Source organism: Talaromyces rugulosus, chromosome VI (assembly GCF_013368755.1).
Source record: "Talaromyces rugulosus chromosome VI, complete sequence".
Lineage (NCBI taxonomy): Eukaryota > Fungi > Ascomycota > Eurotiomycetes > Eurotiales > Trichocomaceae > Talaromyces > Talaromyces rugulosus.
In genome coordinates this window covers 2,573,323-2,592,032 of record NC_049566.1, presented here as the reverse complement: position 1 = coordinate 2,592,032, position 18,710 = coordinate 2,573,323, and the positions used below count along the sequence as shown (strand labels likewise).

General features: G+C 44.2%; 7 protein-coding genes across 7 annotated transcripts; 2 read left to right on the top strand and 5 right to left on the bottom strand.

Annotated features, from left to right (window-relative positions):
- Window positions 1-295: 295 nt before the first annotated feature.
- On the bottom strand, window positions 296-601 carry TRUGW13939_11270 (uncharacterized protein; the record flags this gene model as incomplete). The annotated part of the gene is made up of 1 exon (XM_035494378.1): window positions 296-601. The coding sequence occupies one exon, from the start codon at window positions 599-601 to the stop codon at window positions 296-298; it is 306 nt and encodes a 101-aa protein (XP_035350271.1).
- Window positions 602-1,558: 957 nt separating this feature from the next.
- On the bottom strand, window positions 1,559-2,020 carry TRUGW13939_11269 (uncharacterized protein; the record flags this gene model as incomplete). The annotated part of the gene is made up of 1 exon (XM_035494377.1): window positions 1,559-2,020. The coding sequence occupies one exon, from the start codon at window positions 2,018-2,020 to the stop codon at window positions 1,559-1,561; it is 462 nt and encodes a 153-aa protein (XP_035350270.1).
- A 604-nt stretch (window positions 2,021-2,624) lies between these two features.
- On the top strand, window positions 2,625-4,594 carry TRUGW13939_11268 (uncharacterized protein; the record flags this gene model as incomplete). Its single annotated transcript, XM_035494376.1, has 9 exons — window positions 2,625-2,786; window positions 2,841-2,981; window positions 3,038-3,283; window positions 3,340-3,350; window positions 3,399-3,495; window positions 3,542-3,885; window positions 3,961-4,226; window positions 4,277-4,353; window positions 4,436-4,594. 9 exons carry the CDS (start codon window positions 2,625-2,627, stop codon window positions 4,592-4,594), a joined length of 1,503 nt encoding a protein of 500 aa, XP_035350269.1.
- A 1,646-nt stretch (window positions 4,595-6,240) lies between these two features.
- On the bottom strand, window positions 6,241-6,863 carry TRUGW13939_11267 (uncharacterized protein; the record flags this gene model as incomplete). Its single annotated transcript, XM_035494375.1, has 2 exons — window positions 6,241-6,302; window positions 6,392-6,863. 2 exons carry the CDS (start codon window positions 6,861-6,863, stop codon window positions 6,241-6,243), a joined length of 534 nt encoding a protein of 177 aa, XP_035350268.1.
- A 1,987-nt stretch (window positions 6,864-8,850) lies between these two features.
- Window positions 8,851-9,778, bottom strand: TRUGW13939_11266 (uncharacterized protein; the record flags this gene model as incomplete). Its single annotated transcript, XM_035494374.1, has 2 exons — window positions 8,851-9,687; window positions 9,764-9,778. The coding sequence occupies 2 exons, from the start codon at window positions 9,776-9,778 to the stop codon at window positions 8,851-8,853; spliced, it is 852 nt and encodes a 283-aa protein (XP_035350267.1).
- A 1,379-nt stretch (window positions 9,779-11,157) lies between these two features.
- On the top strand, window positions 11,158-11,925 carry TRUGW13939_11265 (uncharacterized protein; the record flags this gene model as incomplete). The annotated part of the gene is made up of 4 exons (XM_035494373.1): window positions 11,158-11,294; window positions 11,362-11,562; window positions 11,619-11,766; window positions 11,824-11,925. 4 exons carry the CDS (start codon window positions 11,158-11,160, stop codon window positions 11,923-11,925), a joined length of 588 nt encoding a protein of 195 aa, XP_035350266.1.
- Window positions 11,926-13,534: 1,609 nt separating this feature from the next.
- On the bottom strand, window positions 13,535-15,296 carry TRUGW13939_11264 (uncharacterized protein; the record flags this gene model as incomplete). Its single annotated transcript, XM_035494372.1, has 2 exons — window positions 13,535-14,669; window positions 14,734-15,296. The coding sequence occupies 2 exons, from the start codon at window positions 15,294-15,296 to the stop codon at window positions 13,535-13,537; spliced, it is 1,698 nt and encodes a 565-aa protein (XP_035350265.1).
- Window positions 15,297-18,710: the final 3,414 nt, after the last annotated feature.

Sequence of the window (18,710 nt, the reverse complement as noted above, 5' to 3'; positions counted from 1 at the left end):
AAACTTTTTAGTTACTAACTATCTAGCGGCACCCTGAAATAAATGCGTAATTCACCGTCGAGCTGATCACCCTAAACTGTGAATTACGTTAGAAAGTGCCCACTTCTTGTCATTATTACTGAAATTCAAGAAAAACTATCTCTCGGGAAAGGCGTCCTGCCACGGACAATAACGCTACCAGAACAGGAACTTATGATCTCCGAAATCAGCCCGATACCCGGGAATAGTTTTCTCTTCGTGGCAGATGATCAGCAACGAAAATCAATATTGTACAGAATGAACTCATTTTGAGAGCTCAATGACATGCCTTTCCATACTTTCGCAGGCGCAAGTAATTGTACGGCAATGGGGCCAGGAATCCGGCACCGATCGACAAAGCCGCCGCCATCCAAAACTGCGGATCTTCGAGGTTGACCTGACCCCCCGTCAAATGATAGTCCACCATATTCTCGGCGAACTCCATCGCCATCATGGAGACCATACTCATTCCCATCGCAGTACGTGCCGCCATGGGCCACGTGAGCTGGTCGGCTCCGCGCCGGAGCAGAATGGTTTCCAGGATAATCGAAGTTGTGATTCCGCTTGCCACTGTATTTCCCATTGGTAGCTGTTTCACTGACAATGCTCTACGAGCCTTTGACAAAACTTACTAGAGGCCATCATTATGGTTCCCATACCGAGCCCTGGGCAGTAAGATTGAAGCATCCACAATGCAGAAAAATCGCCAACAGTGCAGCCAACGAGACAGCGCAGGGTATTGATCCCTGCGCGCTTCCACGTTGGCCTGTGGGACCAAAAATCCAAATTCCAGGATGAACGCGTTGGCTGAGGAGCTGCGGTCGCCAATTCATTGCTTACACATGGCGTTTTTGGGCCTGACTTCTTGCTCGAACAAGAAGACTGAATAGCTGACGAGCTGGACAGTGCGAGACGAAAGCTGGGGGATGTTACCCGCGCTGTCAGTTTGGGGAATAGCAAAAGGCCCACTGGATACATTTCGTCGAGGGAAAAATAATGAAGTGGTATGTAGGAGGGAAGCGCAGGAAATGGCCAAGGGCAAACCTCGGTCCGGTTAAGTAGTGTCCGGGTTCATGGTTGTAGTAGGTTTAAAAAACGCACAATTCGCGCAGCGCGTCGGCTCCACAGCTCAGCGAGCATGGATGCTAACAGTGTAACCACGGGGTATCCGGATGTCTCGAGACATTTGAATATAAAAGGATGGGTGACGCCTGCCGTGAGCTCTTGTATTTTAAATGTGATTGTGATGTAGGTTCCAGGAATACGGTTACTACTCGCCTAGTGACTCCGCTAAACCGTCAACCCAAGTGGATACTGACAAGAACATCTCTAACTCCGTTGAAACATCATTTTTTGCTTTCGCCACCAAGCTCAAATGCGAACATTATCGAATATTTGCCATTGAAGACGCTAGACAATCTTGAAACAGGTCTGTCATGCCGCGCGCAACGCACAATTCCCGCGGCCGGATGAGACCAGTTGACTACTCAATGGAGTAGACGCAGGTGACACGTTCGCTCATTGTATAAAAGATGGCAGACTATCCCAGGGCTTGGCTAGTCTTGAGTCCTTTCTGAGCAGCTACATAATCTGGAACGTGCCAGTAGAAGGGTCTAAAGTCCGTAATCTTGCCTTCCTTGACTGTGATCACCTGCACCATTGGATGCTCAAAAGTCTCTCCTGTCTTCCTCGCTTTCGTCGACAAAGTGCACACCACAACAACCCGCTCACCAATCTCAATAAATTCTGGATTCTTCACATCGACCATCTCGAAACAGTCGCTCATTTGCGCCGCCCAATCTGCATATCTGTCCACGCCAATGTACTCCCCGCCCCAGGGGAGGTCAGGCGTTTGGTGGAGGACCACACCGGAATGCATGGTCTCGGCGAACTGGTCGAAGCTTGCGCCTCCAGCTTTTCCACCCGCTTCCATATAACGACGCTCAGCTTCATAGAAGCGATAAAGAACTGCAGTTGGGGAGTTGTCTATGGACTGAGACATGATTGAGATATAAAGAGTAAGCTGCGGTTGAGCAAAAAGTTTTTTATAACGGAGCGGATCCAATGTTATTGTGTGCTTGGCTTATGAACTTCGTTGAATTGCCCCGCTAGGCTGCTATAGCCTATATATGCACCCCGGTTCGGTTTCAGCTTCTCTTTTATGCTATATTACTTTAGATTTGTTTTTGGATAGCCAAATCGGGCACTCCTAAGGGTCCGGTTCCCTTCCCCGGTTGCAGCCCGAACGAGCCGCGGAATGTTTCCCGACGCGACACTTAGTCCATTGTTTCTTCGAGGTGAGTCGGAGCAGATACCGAAATACTAAATACATTCTAGTCAGACGGGGCTCTAATTGGGTTGTTTCCATGTCTATGCTATCACGTTGGTGGAGCATTTGCGGGGAATAATATCCGTGAACCCCATGTTGGCGAGATCCGGGGGATTTCGCCTCTGCCAAGGCTTTAGCATCAACATCAAATTGGAAACTATATACAGGCTTTATCTCTGCGGTCTTGAAATCCATTTTTCAAGAAAATTATCACTTCCAGAACTATTCAAGTGTGTCACCCACCGTCCAATAACTGTCTGGAGAGTTCCAATGCAAGATGGAGCTCAAGGATATCGAAGTAGAACAACACGAACGCATTGATATGCCGGAGTTGACGGCCTTGCAAAAGGAATATCTCCTTAAGCGACATGGCACCCTCGAGTTGGACCCTATGCCCTCGCAAGATCCCGCCGATCCCCTCAACTGGCCAAGGTGGAAAGTAAGTTTTTGGAAAGTTGAATTAGGCTTTCTCTCCGATAACTCGTGCAATTAGACCAACGTGAACTTGACGCTGGTGTCTTTCCACGCATTAATGATTGGCTTTATGACCGGTGGGATCATTCCCGCATTTCAAACCATGGCCACAGATTTGGGCGTCTCGTTGAATACAACCAGCTACACTGTCTCCATTCAGGTAGGTTTATAACTGGACTTCTTTTGTGCAATCACTAACTTCTAGCCTTGCCTTAGATCTTGCTTCTTGGGCTTGCTCCTCTGTTCTGGGCTCCCCTTGCCGAGCGCTATGGCCGGCGTCCTGTTTGGCTTGTGTCAACCCTTCTCTCTATGGTCGCTAATATAGGATGTGCTCGATCTACAAGCTATGGTACATTGATGGTTGCGCGGGTCTTTCAGTCTATTTTTAATGCCCCTGCCGGCGCACTAGGTACGGCTGTGGTTGCGGAATTGTTTTTCGCGCGAGAGAGAGGATTTAAGATCGTAAGCCCTGTGCCCATATAAGTATACTAGATCGGTATCATGCTGACATTTCTTAGGGGATCTGGACGTGCGTTCTTATTATAACAGCTTCGCGCAATTACTGACACGTGAATAGATTGATGGTCACTCTTGGAAATCCAGCAGGGCCTCTGGTGATGGGATTTGTGGCTACAAGGGTCGGATGGCGCTGGATATTTTGGATATTTTCCGCTGTGAGCACATCCTGGAAAGATCTATTCTACTGTCTAACCATCTCAGACAAATGGTGTTCAATTCCTTGGATATCTGTTCTTCTCCCCAGAGACCAAATACGTCCGACGTACCAGTTACAATGGAGATGTGGCAGCATCAAAACACACCTTTCGTCAAAAATATCTCTCGTTCGAGAAGATCCCGGATTCAATGCCTTTGAAAGTCTCTCAATTTTTCGTTCCTCTGAGGCTCCTTGGGAGACTCTCCGTTTCAATTTCGACACTTGCACATAGCGTCATCTTCGGATTCTGTAGCGTCCTGATCTGTGTCGAGATTCCAGCGCTATTAGGTGTGAAGTTTGGGTTGAATGCAGAACAGATCGGTCTCAATTTTATCGCTAACGTTATTGGGTAAGTCATGAATCTGTAACTTGAAGATAGAACATGTCACATTATTCATTCTGTCTGAGATCTAACACTCAATAGAGGAGTAATAGGGGAGCAGCTAAGCGGTCCTTTCAGTGACTATATCCGCAACCGTCGTCTACGCAAAAACCCCCATCACCAAACACCTGTTCCAGAAAGTCGTCTGTGGTTTTCTCATCCGGCGTACATTTTGTGTATTGTTGGTTTTGTTGTATTCCTTGTCACTTTGGACAATGCGACTCAGAATCAATGGACTGTCGCCCCAGCTATCGGACTCGCAATTTGCGCAGCTGGAAACCAGATGCAGACGACTTCTCTGTTCACTTGTGAGCCATTGCCTTTGAAATAACCCTAAGACTTAGCTAACGGGATGAAGATGCTGTTGACAGGAACCTGGCAGATTCTGGTGGAGTTGGCGTTTCAATTATCCTTGTTAGACAGATCTGGTCATTTGTAAGTTGTTAACTTTCGCCAGTGAGATATGGTACAAGAACATTTATCAAGAGTACTTTGCTGACTTACTATGTTTATCAAGATTGGTCCTTTCTGGTTCCCATACATGTTTGACTCCATTGGACTTCGTGGTAGTGCTGCGCTCTGCTCAGCGCTTATGGTTATGTTCGCCATGCTTCCAACGGCTCTGCAACAGTTCTATTTTGGGCCAAGGAAATACAATATGGGAAACGGAAATTAGGTGGAAATTGACCTAAACCTAGGTCGAGGTGTAATGTGTCTAGTGTACCTCGAGGCTAAAACTTGTGTACAAAATGTATAGTGGGCTAATTTTTCAAGTCACATTAATGTATCTTGACCACTGCACGAAAAGACTTTCGGTCTCTTGGGCAGTTCTATTCCTCTCTTATATAACACAAACCCCTCAGAAGAAGACTGGACTTTTTCCATATGCTCTAGGCTAGCAGTGGCAACTGGCACTGGCACTGGCAATATATTTACCTAGGTAAAATCTGTATATGCTCTGGTGTCCGAAGTCTTTGTGTGAGAAGATGAGATGAACATCGATCAAAGAGGAGAACGGCTCATAACCTCTTGACCATATAAAATCTAACTGTAGTTTAAGAGTATATTATTCTAGCTGAATTAAAACTGAATTAAAACTGAATATTTACGAAATTTACAATTACTTCAAGAACTAAAATTCGCTACCCATAATGTCCTTAGGCAAGTCATAATGTGAGTTCTGCTAGAGGTTAAGAGCAGTTGGCTAATGTGACGGCGGCGTTGGACCTGGACTAAAGCTGCCGAAGAATTTACTACCGGGAACGGAGATGAAGGTGGAAATATTCAAAATTGGAACATTGTGTAATACAGTAAGATTTGCATAAAGTGAAGTGGCGGGTAGAACCCGAATCAATCGGACTGTCTCTATTTATCATAATATCACTGAACGTGACCATCCAACTTTGCTTGGCTACTATATATTCTCAACAATTCCAACACCCTAAGCAATAACTCTCTCATTTGTCTTCGGATCCACGATGTATGTGTTAAGCGAGCCTTCACCTCCTTCCTTAAATGAACTAGTCGACAAGAGTGTGTCTTCTAGGAACTGTATATATGTGATTTTGCCACTAATGAAAGTCACCCAAATAGAGAAAGGCGACGTGAAGACATCCCCCAAAGTATTCGACCGATAACGCATACTACCAAAAACTGCCGCATTTCTCCACTCGAAAACGATCCCTTGATATCAAAATCCTTTGTCGCCCATATCTTGTTGACGAATCTAAACACACTTAATACGGCATTAGGGGCTCGTTCAGGCTGGACTCTGCAGTATGGTGGGATTTTTCTTAGCTCAAGGTTTTCGTAGGTAAATGACATATATGTCGCATCAGGGGAACAATTTCCCTTACAATGGCTGGATCAAGGCTGTTTTGAACAAGCTTTTCGACGACTCGATGGGCGGCTGTTGAAAACATGTTGAGAATTTCATGAATAGGTAGTATCAGGAGTTTATGAACGAATTATATAGCGGGCTTTCCATATAACGGAATGGTAAGGCTCTTTTCCTTCTCGTTCTAACTATTCAAATGCTGTTGAAACGACACATGACTTTCACAGGCAGAGTAAATAACAATCGGATAAACAATAAATTCAATATATTAGTCTACCTATTAGATAGCTTCCCAGTTAGATATTAGTTGTTATCATATGAAAATGCTCGCCCGAATAGTTGTCTTCAATCTAATAAGGTCGAATATTTCCAGCCCAGAAGTCTTACATAGAAGAATTATGCTGGACAATCGGCTATTTCTCCTTCGTTGGCAATATTGATTTCAGTAGAGCCGTCTTCCTTTCATTGAGTATTTCGTAGCCTCATTAGGCGTGGTTTCTTATCCGCGTCTCGCCAGTGATCACATCATAAAACGTAGTTGGAGGGGCTAAGAATAAAATTTTCGAATTAGCTGTATTTTCTAAAATAAAGAGAGCTAAGAAACATTGGAAAATATCAAGGTAACATCTAACATACCATCAGACACGGCTTCAAACAAGATCCGCTCAGGCTTCTCGTCGTAGACACCGTACACCAATTCTTCGATCACTCGGGGGGTGTCGAATCGCCCGTCGGGCTCTGATAGTAGCCTTTTATGCTGTTCAGGCCTGTCTCTTAAATGAGATTTGAGTGTAGAATGCAAACTGAAACTACAATAGCATAATGGACATGTCGCGCGGAGAGTAGTTGCTAGGATGACCGCATCCTGCAGCGCAATGGCCGCTTGGTAGCCCTTTTTGCTCTTGAGCAACTCCATCAAAAGGCCCGGATCGAATAGTTCAGGAATCCGGGTATGGCAAATCGTCCAGTCATCGATATGGACTTCCGTCAAATTGAGAGCTTCTCGGAAGAAGTCGTAGAAACCTCTAGGGTCTCGATTCCGATTCTCACGCAAAATCCGAGAATGGCCCTCACCTCCGTCCGAGGCGTGCCGGTAAAGGTCCTCCATGCGTGCGAAGCCCTGATAACAGTATAGGCAGACACACTTTAAAGACGAACTACGTAGTATTGACCTTTGGATGTGGTATTTGCGCTCTATATCCGGTGGAACCTCGTGGCACGGTGGCAGAACGACATCACAGTGGCTGTAGTGTGCTGGAGCCATGGTGGAATGGTTTCGAGGCACCAGCCAGGGAGCCGTCATTGTTTCAACCGTCATCGGATTCTAACCTTGATGGTAGCGAACGTTGTGTTGCTCTGTAGTTTTTTTATTGGTTTTTAGCTGGTCGTTTTGGGAATAGAATAGGAACCATCAAAAAAGTAGTGATCCACGATCATCCGAAGAGATGGATAAGTTGTCGTTGGGAGCCTGAGAGGGATTCTGGAGGCTTAGGAAACATAAAAACAAACCAATGAAAAACAATAAAAAAAACAAAACGAAAAAGAAAACAGTAGGAGCGCAACAGGAGAGAATCACATTATGTATCTCTATTAGCTTGCCGGTCTTTGAGTCTTGTGCCTATTCTTTGTACGGTCTCTTCGTCCGACAGTCTATTTTTCTTTGTTTCCTTCTCCGAAGCTCACTGCCAGGCTTCAACTAGGCTCACATCTTTGAGAGGGGCCCCAAACACACAAGCAAGAAACTAGTACACCCCCATCTTAATTCTTGTTCTGTTTCCTTTCTTTTTCCCCTCCGTCCCCGCACGCGGGACACCATTCGATCTATTGTGGTGCGGTTATTATGTCCGGCAGCAATTGAGTGGTTCGAGAGATGACGGGTGCTAGCCCAAAAACAAACCAAACACTTCCCCAAGTGCTAAGCATGGGTTTTCGGGTTACTGGCGGTAGGAAGCTCTGTTGATTGGTGTTGAATAATTGCCCTAACCAGCCTACCGCAGCTGTCACGGTCCGATTGGATTATAAGTGTGCGCCGGCGCATCCTGACTGTCTTGAAAGCAATCATCACCCGGGTATAGCCTGAATCATTGGAGACGGAAATAAAAGCCATCCACATCTCTCTCTCTTTTTTTTAAAGATCGTCCCAGTGATGCTCTATTATTTGGAGCAAAATGGCAAAGTATATTGCGAGCCTGTTCAGATTGTAAACTGGGCTTAGTACGTGTATATCCTTGACAACTCTGCATATTACACCCCTACCCTAACTTTCGTCTTATTGACAAGTCGTTTGTAACTTCTGTAAAGCAAACAACTTACATGTCGGGTGATGTAGCGGGGCTCCATTCAAAATTGTTCAGGAATTTTCAACCGCAGCCAGTACGAGACCGGAATTCGGCTTTGTGCAAGTCGTAGGCATATTCTATTAAAATACATTGAGCGGCCTTTAAAAACGAATTGTTCACCTCGCTAAATCGGCTGTTGGGTTAGTTTTACATGACTTCTTTGAAATCGAACTTTATATAACACACATCTTCAAACTACTTAAATAGATAAGTTTCAACAATAGTATTTGCAGACTTTTCAGATCCGAATAGCGCCTCCGTGGTTTTCGATTACCGTACGCCGCATAGCCCTACGACAAATTCAACATGTGCATAGATGGTAAATTTTGAAGCCGACGATTGTTGGGAAGTATTCAAAATCTAGGCTATCGGTTACTTTTTATTTAGCCTACGATTTAAAACAAAGTTTCTTCTTAGGTGTCGTAGTCTATCTTTTCGGTTATGTAAGAGGTAAGCAAAAAGAAAGAGGAGATACTAAGATTTCAAGGCCCTGAAGCCTTGACTACTACTATTTAGTGATTTTTGTGCTGAGAGAAAGGAAAGTCGGTGAGTTTCGTCACTACGTATTAAAATAATAAGCGAATTTTGAGAAAGATTACGATTTATTTGGGTATAGAAATAAGAGTTGATATCTCATAGGAAGGAATCGTTTAACCACCCATAAGTTACCAATCTCACCGGAAAGTAGTAGTAGGGATGGAGTATGATGCACCATGTTCCGGAGTAAGCGGAGTAAAAAAAGGCCCCACTCCAGGATTAGGGATAAGGTAGGTTATCACCGATGAAGGGCGTAGCAATGGCTGGTCCTGCAGAAAGACCTGCCAGCGGATCTGGATATTCAATCTCGTTTCGTATCGTGATAGTCTGGCGCCCTTTAAATATACCATCCCAAGACGTCCAGTACTCTAAGCCAGCCCATTTTTTCAGAATCCAAGGATAGCCCTCACTGTCTGCTGGTTCAGAGATGTCTGTCGTTCTCAATTCAATCAATGGCTTGCAGTCTTCGTTTGGTTCGGCTTCTTGTATGTAATAGCTAGAACCATAGTTCATGTCGTTTGTTGTGAACACCTCTTCTACTACTGCTCTCCTATCGGAGTTGACCCATACTCCCTGTTTATTTTGAGGAGCCAGCCATACGACATTCAGATCAGGGTCCGCAAGCATTCCTGGAGTCTTCAGAGTAGTAATATAACCCTGTAGAGTTTGTTTCAAATAATCATGAGTCCATATCTTGTCGCAACGGATGGCAAAGTGCTCTTTGTGAGTCCTGAATATGAAAATATCGTCGATTAACCGTGGTTTTGGCGACTCATTCACACCCATATCCATGTGAATCCGACTGTCTGGCCTGATGTCGCGAATATAGACGGCGTCATTTGGTTCGAGGGCTGCTAGACTGGGAATAGTATTCTGAGGGATATTTGAAAGAAAGAGTTTGAAATCTCCCGCGGTACGTCCATAGTATATAGTAGGTCGAATCGTTGGCAATACACCTTGATAGGGAGCATCATCCTCGCCGTTCAGGAAACCTTCATATAGATGTATTTTACAGTGGGGGGAATTCCACTGTCCACACAGTTTCATGGACACGGTCTAAGAGAGGAAAAAAGCCGATGGCAAACGAAGAAGTTAGTCATTTTCTTTGAGATGTGGAACTTATGATACTGACCCGCTCAAGAAACATTTTGAGTGTTTTCAGAAGGATATCAGTTCGACGTGGATTGAAATAGCGAAGTACAAAATCAACAGTTGCTTGTCGTAGTCTGATTGGGATCGTTGGAAAGTCGATGATTGAATTCAGGAAAGTGAGAGTGATGCAGAATTTATATATGTTGCCATGAGTCAATTATAACAGTACGAAAGAGTCACAGAAACTACATGTAGCCATAAAGAGTCGGTAAGTCAAGATCACCTCCTTGTTACTCATTGATTGATCATCTAATGTATGGAGGAGCGCAAGAACAGTCTATTATGGCTTTGTGTGAGGTTTAATATAAAAACAATCTTACTATAACTATCTAATTGGTCTCTCTTGAAAACACGGCGCACAATAAAAAGTTGTAGAATGCTCTCCTTTTACTACATGTAGAACTGTTGATTTAGCCTTTGTTTTACATGATTTGAGGGATGACTCACCACAACCAAAGGAAGATACAAAAGAGTCATAATCAAAAGGAATATTTGAAATGAGTCAATAGACTTGATCTGAATTGCCTGTAAGTATTTCATAAAATATTCATTGACATTTTTCTAATATATGACAGATATACGAGGAAGTGCAATGATTACTCATTCAATGCCTCAATCTGTGACACATAGGCAAATATGTTCTAGGTACGAAGAAGTATAAAAGTTGACGTTTTTATTATATCTGTGTACCCAGTCTCTTCTCTACAAATATCTATTGATACACTCGATGTCGGGTGGAGAAACTCGCCACAATAGACTTTTTCTGGTAACTTCCGTTCTTTTTTGTTGGAAAATACAGTTTCGATAGAGACTCATCGTTTACCATGATTTTAATTAATTAATGAATTACATACGAATCATTCTTGCTATCTTCGGTCATGAAATGCAGACATTATTAAGCCCCTTAGATGTTTTCTTTTGAGTCTGAAATTTTTAAATCCTACATCACCGTACTAAAAATCGTATTACTTGAATTTTTATGTAATGCCTTGAATAAAACGCGTACAATAAAAGCTGCTTGGCCCCGTTATATAGCGTTGAATTCTGAGAGAAGCCTGCCATGGTTCAAATATCTATACTTGTACTACCCATAGTATCTACCAAATGGTCAAACTGCGTCAATCGCCATGACGAGCAATGAGGTGATAGATAGAATGCCCTGGTTTGGCATCAATGGTTGTCCGATCGGGCAAAAGCGTGCTGATCGCGCTTGGCCAATGTAGTCAGCTGATTGTTAGATCCATTTACCCCACCCTATAAACGGTTGAGCGTCGTATTTAAATTAACGCTCAGCGCAATCTTCAAAAAAAAATCCGTTTTCTTAATATCGAAAAAAGGGTGGGATATCTTTGTCTTTTCCGACAACGCGCAAAAATGCGAGGCCTTGATGAGAGCGGAGAAACATTTGTCTTGCTCGGCTACAATGCCGGCGATCGCATCAGACATGTCTGGCAAGGATTTGTTGATTTTGCTATGCGAGAAAATGTCCTCGAGGTCGCTATTGGTTTGATGTGTGTTGTGTCCATCGCCTCTCGAAAATATCAAGAATTGTTCGTTTCTAATAAGCGCAAAAATCAGGATCGGTCAAGCATTTACTAAGGTCGTTACATCGTTTGTCTCCGATGTCGTACTTCCTATTATTTCTTTACTACCTTTCATCCATCGAAATCTCGACGAGAAATTTGCTGTGCTGAAAAAAGGTCCACACTTTGACCCCGACCGTGGTTATAACACGCTTGACCAGGCACGCAGTGATGGAGCTCTGGTGATGGCATACGGGTTCGCAGCCTCTTCGCCGAATTATATCATATGGCCAGTACTTACGCGCGTTATAGGGCATTTTTGAATAATGTAATCGGGTTTATGGGCGTGGGCTTGGTTTTGTACGGGATGGCACATTTCTACGTTTTGATCTCGCATGATGGATCGATGATCAAGAGAATGGTCAAATGCAAGTACTGTAAAAAGTGGATCAATCGAAAGGTATTTGTTTTTATCGACGGCGTATAAATAGGATACCATATACTAACAAGATTCTAGGCTGACCGATGCGTGAATTGCTCAAGTTGGCAAGACGGAAGAGAGGAGCTTCAAGAATCAAATGCCAACACTGTTGGCGACGATCAGCTTTCTTCTACATGATGATGGCTTGGCGATATACAGATTATATTATTTGAGTTTAATCTTTTGGTAGCAGGCGGAAGACTCCTATTTTATAGATAGGTGTTATAAATACTCAAGTTGGCTACGTATGTAGTTCAGTGTCCCTCTAGTTAGTACATTATTTCTCGACATATAGAGTATAATTTTTAGACGTTGTAACAAAAGATTAAAGGCTCACACTTGTGTAGGTGATCTGCAGCATACGCAGTCGACAACGCAATTCATTGTGGTTTCAATATTTTCTAGTATCGTTGTCTACATAGCATCAATTGATGAAACAGGGATGGGTTTTACGATGTGTATCGGAATTCAATAGAAGAAAATGTAACTTCGTTCAAACTTAGGTAGCTCTGGAAGTTAAGCTGGTATTTTCTGATTTTTTTCGTATTAAGACTCCTCCAAATCCAGCATAATTAGGACGGCCTCACAAGATTACTCATTGATGTTCCGCGAATAACCGTTTTCAAACATTGGCTCGATATGTTCTAAGTGATACATCCAGAAAATCCTGTTTACTCACCGCCTCAGCAACTTCACAGTAATGGTGTTAGCAAAACCTTCTCGTCGAGCCCGATCGTTGATCATTCAACTAGCCCTTTGAGTGTGTAATAATACGTGAATTAGTTCGCCCGAGGCCATTTTCGATAGCTAGGTGGACGGAGTACACCGCATAACTAATGGATTTTCATACTCCCGTGTCGTCATTATAATCCACGTCATCAAAAAGAAATTCAATAGGACGCGGCCGATGCAAATGCAACCGGAAATTCCACAACGCGAAACAAAGTTCGAGACCGCATAATACGCGTGATGATCTAGATATAAAGAACGCCTTCTTGAGGCAAGGGGATTTTCTGGCAAGAGGATTATAGGGCGTGCATATGGTCAAGTGCCCTGAGTAGTTATGTAGTACTATCACCATGAGGGTAAGATCGTAGTCAAGACGGCAAAGAGAAAAGTTAAATGAACGGCAACATGCCGAAAGAAGTTTATAGTAACCGGAAGCCCTTCAGGGTCCCACTACTGCAGAGCTAATGCATATGCATGTTATGCAGAAGCAAATACTAACATGAAGAAAAAAAAAGTTTAAAGTTGAAGTGTGCAATCTGTGTACTGTCCCGATTCGGCAAGGTTGACGCTTTTGGTCTTGGCCTTTCCCCATACTAAAACTCTAAAACCCACTGGGCCCACATAGAACTAGAATGGAATTCTCCACTGAGCAGTAACTCTTCCCTAGTCGGGACATTCGAGGATGATGCATTGTCGAACAACTGTTACACGTATGTCAAGGGGCTAAATTTCCTAGCGCGTATACGTGTTAAGTTTTCATGTTAAGTTTTCGTGATGTTTGTTAGACTGAGGTGGGATATCGGAATTAGAGGGGGGAATGGGAGGAAAGGATGGATTTGAAACTCGTGAGATTCCTTTCATAATCGTTATCGTGTTATCGTCATGCTAAAATGCTAGAATAAAACCAAGCTCTATGCCAATGACTCACGTGGGTATATCCATCACAAAACATTAAAACTTTAAGACCAAAATGCCGAACCAAGAACAAGAAACAAAAAAGTAACCAGGGGACAATGAATCAAATAATCGCATCTCGCTCATCTATCCAAATCAACTCCGGATGTTTGTCCACATCGTCCATATGCACTGTTTCCGAATTCGGAATAAACTCTTGTACTCCGATGACTTCAGTCAAACCGGGGAGTTGTCCAGCAACAAATTTTTGAAAAAGATCCTGAATATGCGTGTCGTAAAATTGGTTGTCCCCCGCGATATAACCCCGAATGGAGAGACGTTCTAGGTGAGGGGGTAGTAGGTCGGTGAGCTTGGTGTTGGCGGAATGTTCGGTAGAGATGCCAAGTGCCATGCCAAAAAGGCATTTGACACCTATGCTCAGCCGGCGTAGAGCGGTGAAACTTTTGAGAGTGCCATTTTGCTGAAAAATTAACTCGACAACGGACTTTTGGTTCATAAAGGTTCGGCGATCTTCATCTTCCTCTGTTTCATCCTCTTCATCGATATCGATATCTGAGTCAGGGTAGTCACTGTCTTCAGGATCGGAAGGAAGGTACTCTTCAAATTCTTCACTATCAAGAATGTTGGAGTAATCAGAGTCGGTGTCCAAATCAAGGAACTCCAGCGATTCTCGATGAACTAGAAGAGCTCTTAGGATAGCTGGAAATCCCATGTGCCAGTTTCCTTCATCAATAGTAGCGCGCCCGCCGACGGAATGGGAGAAATGTTGCAGCCTTTTCGAAGACGCTATCACGGAGCATAAAAACATAGTTGGCAACACTGAGTGTAAGAGGTCGATTCGCTGTATATTCGAGGACAGTGGTGGTAAATCTTCTTGCCCGTCTTCGTCGATTTCCATTCCACCCACACAGATTTGTTCAATAGAGGGCAATTGGTCGAAAAGAGACATGTGGTAGAAGAGGTCGTAAGGGTTGAAAAGAATAGGGTCACGCGCAAGGGCATCATCCGTATGGAGTAGGTCGACGCGTCGGAGGTTTTTCAAAGAAGGGCCCTTGTTGTGAGATGTGTTGCTTGCTCGTACTAAAAATTGTTCTAATGGCAGATGAGAATATCCTTCTTTCATATATCTCCCAATTGGTCGGAGCTTGATCGACTCCAAGTTGTGTGAAACAGACATAAGAAGCACTGCGAGTGCTTGAACCATATGCGAACCTCGCGCATGTCTGCCGCCTCTAACTCTAGACCTGCTTTAGTTAATAAACACATCTGTTAAGATAATAACAAGGAAGTCGATGAACATACGATTGAAAGCCGTGGGAGAAATCCGGATCAAAATGTTTTTGCAAAAGCATGTTTAACACCATCTCTTCGTCTATATTGTACCATCCACAGTTTCGGATAGCTTGTCGCAATAGCATTTCGTCCTGCTCGGAAATGAAGCGCTGAGCCGGAGTAGGCTTGAAATGGCCATGGAAGGAAGTATCCCGGAGGATTTCGATATGACGGATGTAAATGCTCAGTTCTGGCTGGCGCAAAATGGCCAGCAACAAGTGAAAGGCCTCACTGCAATCTTGCTCCGAGCGTAGTCGAATGGTCCGTGGTACGTTAATAGGATCAACCTCGGGGAAGATGCTGCTGTTCATAGTCTCGATGTTCATCACACTGTCGAACGGTAGCATCTTGCTAGTGGAGAGGGCGGCCATGGTGGACACGCGACAGAAGAGAGAGATGTCCATATCCATATCCATGGCTGATCGAAAACCTGCAGGGACCAACTTTTCGAGGTGCGTCCGACTGCTACCGCTGAGTCGGTTGTTTGGATATTGCGCTGTATTTTTCACCGTAGTGATGGTTGACGTTATCATTCCTGCGTGGATTGGTTGGTAGGAAAGCGAAAAGGAAGAATCTAGTGTTCGTTTGCATGCCCAACCTCAATACTTGAGTATTGATAGTGGTAATGGGGATAGCAGACCAGACCAGCTGGACAAAGTTGTCGAGGGTTGTCGGAAGTATTATTCAAGCTTGGTACCTCAACGTCGAAATGGCAATCGGATGTTGTGCGCATGTACTCAAAGCTTGTCGACTCCGAGATTTGATACAATAAAAATGGCATGCCCGGGGAAGGTTGATTATATGGTTAGTGCAAACGCTGACAGAAGACAAGGGAAAACCACAACAATTCATCGCGTTGACATTTCGGCCTTGGTCGATCCGGCAGATGCAGCTAGAAATGCAGCTAATCCTTCGAGGAACGTTGTTATTATTTTTTTTCCAAAGGATATTTTCTTTTCTTGTATGTAGGGCCTTGTTGGGGAATACCAACGAAGAGGCGACAGAGTGGGCAAATACTTCTTTCCAGCATTACTTTTTCTTACGCGCTCACTTTTTAAACTTTCCCTTGTTTTGCCTCTGGTCTTTGCGCCTATTTTTACGCGCCAATAATTTACGTGCGACATGCATGTGGTTACCATGTAGGAGCCCGGCGAGTTCTACGGCAGCATACATTGTACTGCTTCTCCACTAGGCGGGCCGGCTAAGCCGCGAGTTCATGCAGCAAGTATTTTCCTCTTTGGGCAATCCCTGACCTACTGTTAATTTGCGAGCCTTCCTTTCGGATTCTTTATTAATATTCTCCATCCACATTCCGGTTATGTTTCTAGAAGCGCTAGGTTCTCCCCTCCCCTTTGTCTCCCCTCATGCAACTGTTCTCTGTCACTTTGATCAGGAAATGGTCTGCTTGCAACGACGCAACGATAGCATAATGTCGACGAATATGGATATTGTAATGATGACACCAATGACAGTAGTACTAGGCAACAAACGATAATCGCTGGCAACAATAATAGTAGCAGCATGGAGTAGTAAGAGTCATCATCGGCTAACCAGGTCGAAAGCGTTGTCCGCCCTGACTCAGCGTCTTGACGTTCGCGACTTTGAGCTCTCAAGTACTTTCCCGATAGGGTTAACACTGAATGGCGCTAGCAGAATCCGCTATTCCTATCTCGGCATGTGGCGCGCGATACTCCTGGTACGAGCCGAGCTTGTCCCGTATCTGGACTAGCGCATTTCTCACGCGCGTTGAGCACGGGCCAGATGCCCCCACCCAATTCGTTGTCAATTTTCCCCTTCGGGCGCTAGTGCGCTTGCACATTATGCGTACTTGCCTATTTAGGAAAATATACATTGTTATGCACCAAACTTACCGAGAACCAGGGCGTCATCTCAGCTAGACCGCCGACATAAAGCCAACACGTGAGTGACATGTGTCTAGGAGGATTTCCGATATAATGTCTGGAAAGAGTCACCACTGATTTCTCCACACCGTCGCTACGTACGTACGTACACCCACATACTCCGTGCCAACAATCCATCAGACGGCGTTTGAAACACCACTTGACGCCAGGGTCGCAGCTTTCAAATATTGATTCGTTACAGGCCAACGGCGTTTAGACGTATGCGAGGTGACATTTCCATTGGCCCCGCTTGCTTGACTTCAATCACGGAGAATATTCCACATGTAGCCAATACTGGCGCCTCGGTGTGATTTCAAAACCTGCCGCCCTTTCTTTTTTTTTCCCGTCTGAGTGCCAAGATGGGGAATCACCCCCAACTATAAGGCATATACGGACGCGGCACTGCATATCCACTCAATCGGCCAGTCGGAAGTCGAAATACCTTCGACCACCGATTCATGTATATTGATTGACCTTATTCTCACTCTTTCATCTAAATGATTCCAACACATTTTGTATACCCCTGTCTTGGGGCTGGCTGGGTTTCGTTTTCGTTTCCGTATGCACGGAACAACTCACGTTGAACAAGCACTAGCTTTAGCCTAGTTTTTACCAAAAATCACTCTATCGTATTTTCCGAGGCGAAAGACTTTGTGGCATTGGATACGGGTCATGGTCCCCAATCCGAGACAGATATGACATCCCTAGACGCTACGATGTCACTAATCTGTCGCGTTAAGCCCGTTTACCGTTCCGGAACCACGCATGGAAAGTAAGATATGCCCGGTACGGAACTTTCTACATGTTTTTCCGCGGCTATAGCAATCTCTCAGCTATTTCCGAGCTTCTGATGTCACAAATACCGGGCTTGTACAGTGGGGGTACCCCGTATGTCGGGCTGGCATCGGCTACCAGAAGGCTTTTGAAATATTGGCGCGGGTCGAACTTTGAAGCCGATGCCATGACCCTCTTAGTACTAGACATCATACCACATTTAATAGAATGATAAGAGTCCAGAATCGAAGGTGCTAGAAATCGATGCGATTGACAACAATAGCCCAATAAAAAAAGCTCGGCGTAATGTGTAGGCCAGATGTATAGATTCCTGGAAAGGATTAGCGGGCGATCAGCCCTGACTTGATCCAGATCATGAATCACACATACATGCATGATGCATGCATGTAATTCATTAGCACGCAGCTACATACGCAGAACAGGACCAATGTGCCTTAGTTTGAGGTGATGGTATTATCTGGCTTGCTCTGAAAACAGCAGTGGCTTGTTGGGCCGTTTACCTACTGTGTGGCTCTGCCATGAGTCACGGAAGTTTTTTCCACAGCGTAGTAATAGCCTATCTTAGTAGTCCATTAGCACGACAAGATAGTTGGCATTTAAGGTTTGTAAATTCAGTTAGTTTACTGAACACCAATTTATGTAGTACCAATTACATGTATAGGAAAGTAATCCTTTCGTGGATTTTGTTCTATATATCTCCCTCTCAAGTGCGACACGTGCAGTGGTCTAACATCTGTTCCACCAGCTATTTTACATTAGAAGTTATTGCTTTTTAGGGCCGCCAGATTATACTTTTATGATGAAAATATGATACACCAGTGTTACACAAAGCAGCATTAGCAAGCTAGGGAGACAAGGGGTCAAAGACAAAGCGAATTCTAAGAGCTACATCGAAAAGTCAAGCATTGGTCGAGGGTTGATTCGACTTGCTCCATTGCTGATGATAACCCCTGAAGCTTTAGTTTCTAATAAATGGATCGCAAAAAGAAAGAGAGAGAGCGAGAGAGATGAGTGGAGTGATATAATTGAATGTATTTTTCCAGATGAGCCATTGTTGGTGTGTAGTTCGGACCAGCATCACCATGCTTCTAGCCTTGAAAACTAGCTAAGTAAATGTCATTTAACGTTTGTTTTCTCCTGCCACCCTTTTTTTTTGGCTATCATACGTCAACATGTGTTGATTCGCTACTGGTATTATGTCGATCTATCTAAAACCAACTAAAGGCATACCCTAGCCAGTCTACGCTCAAA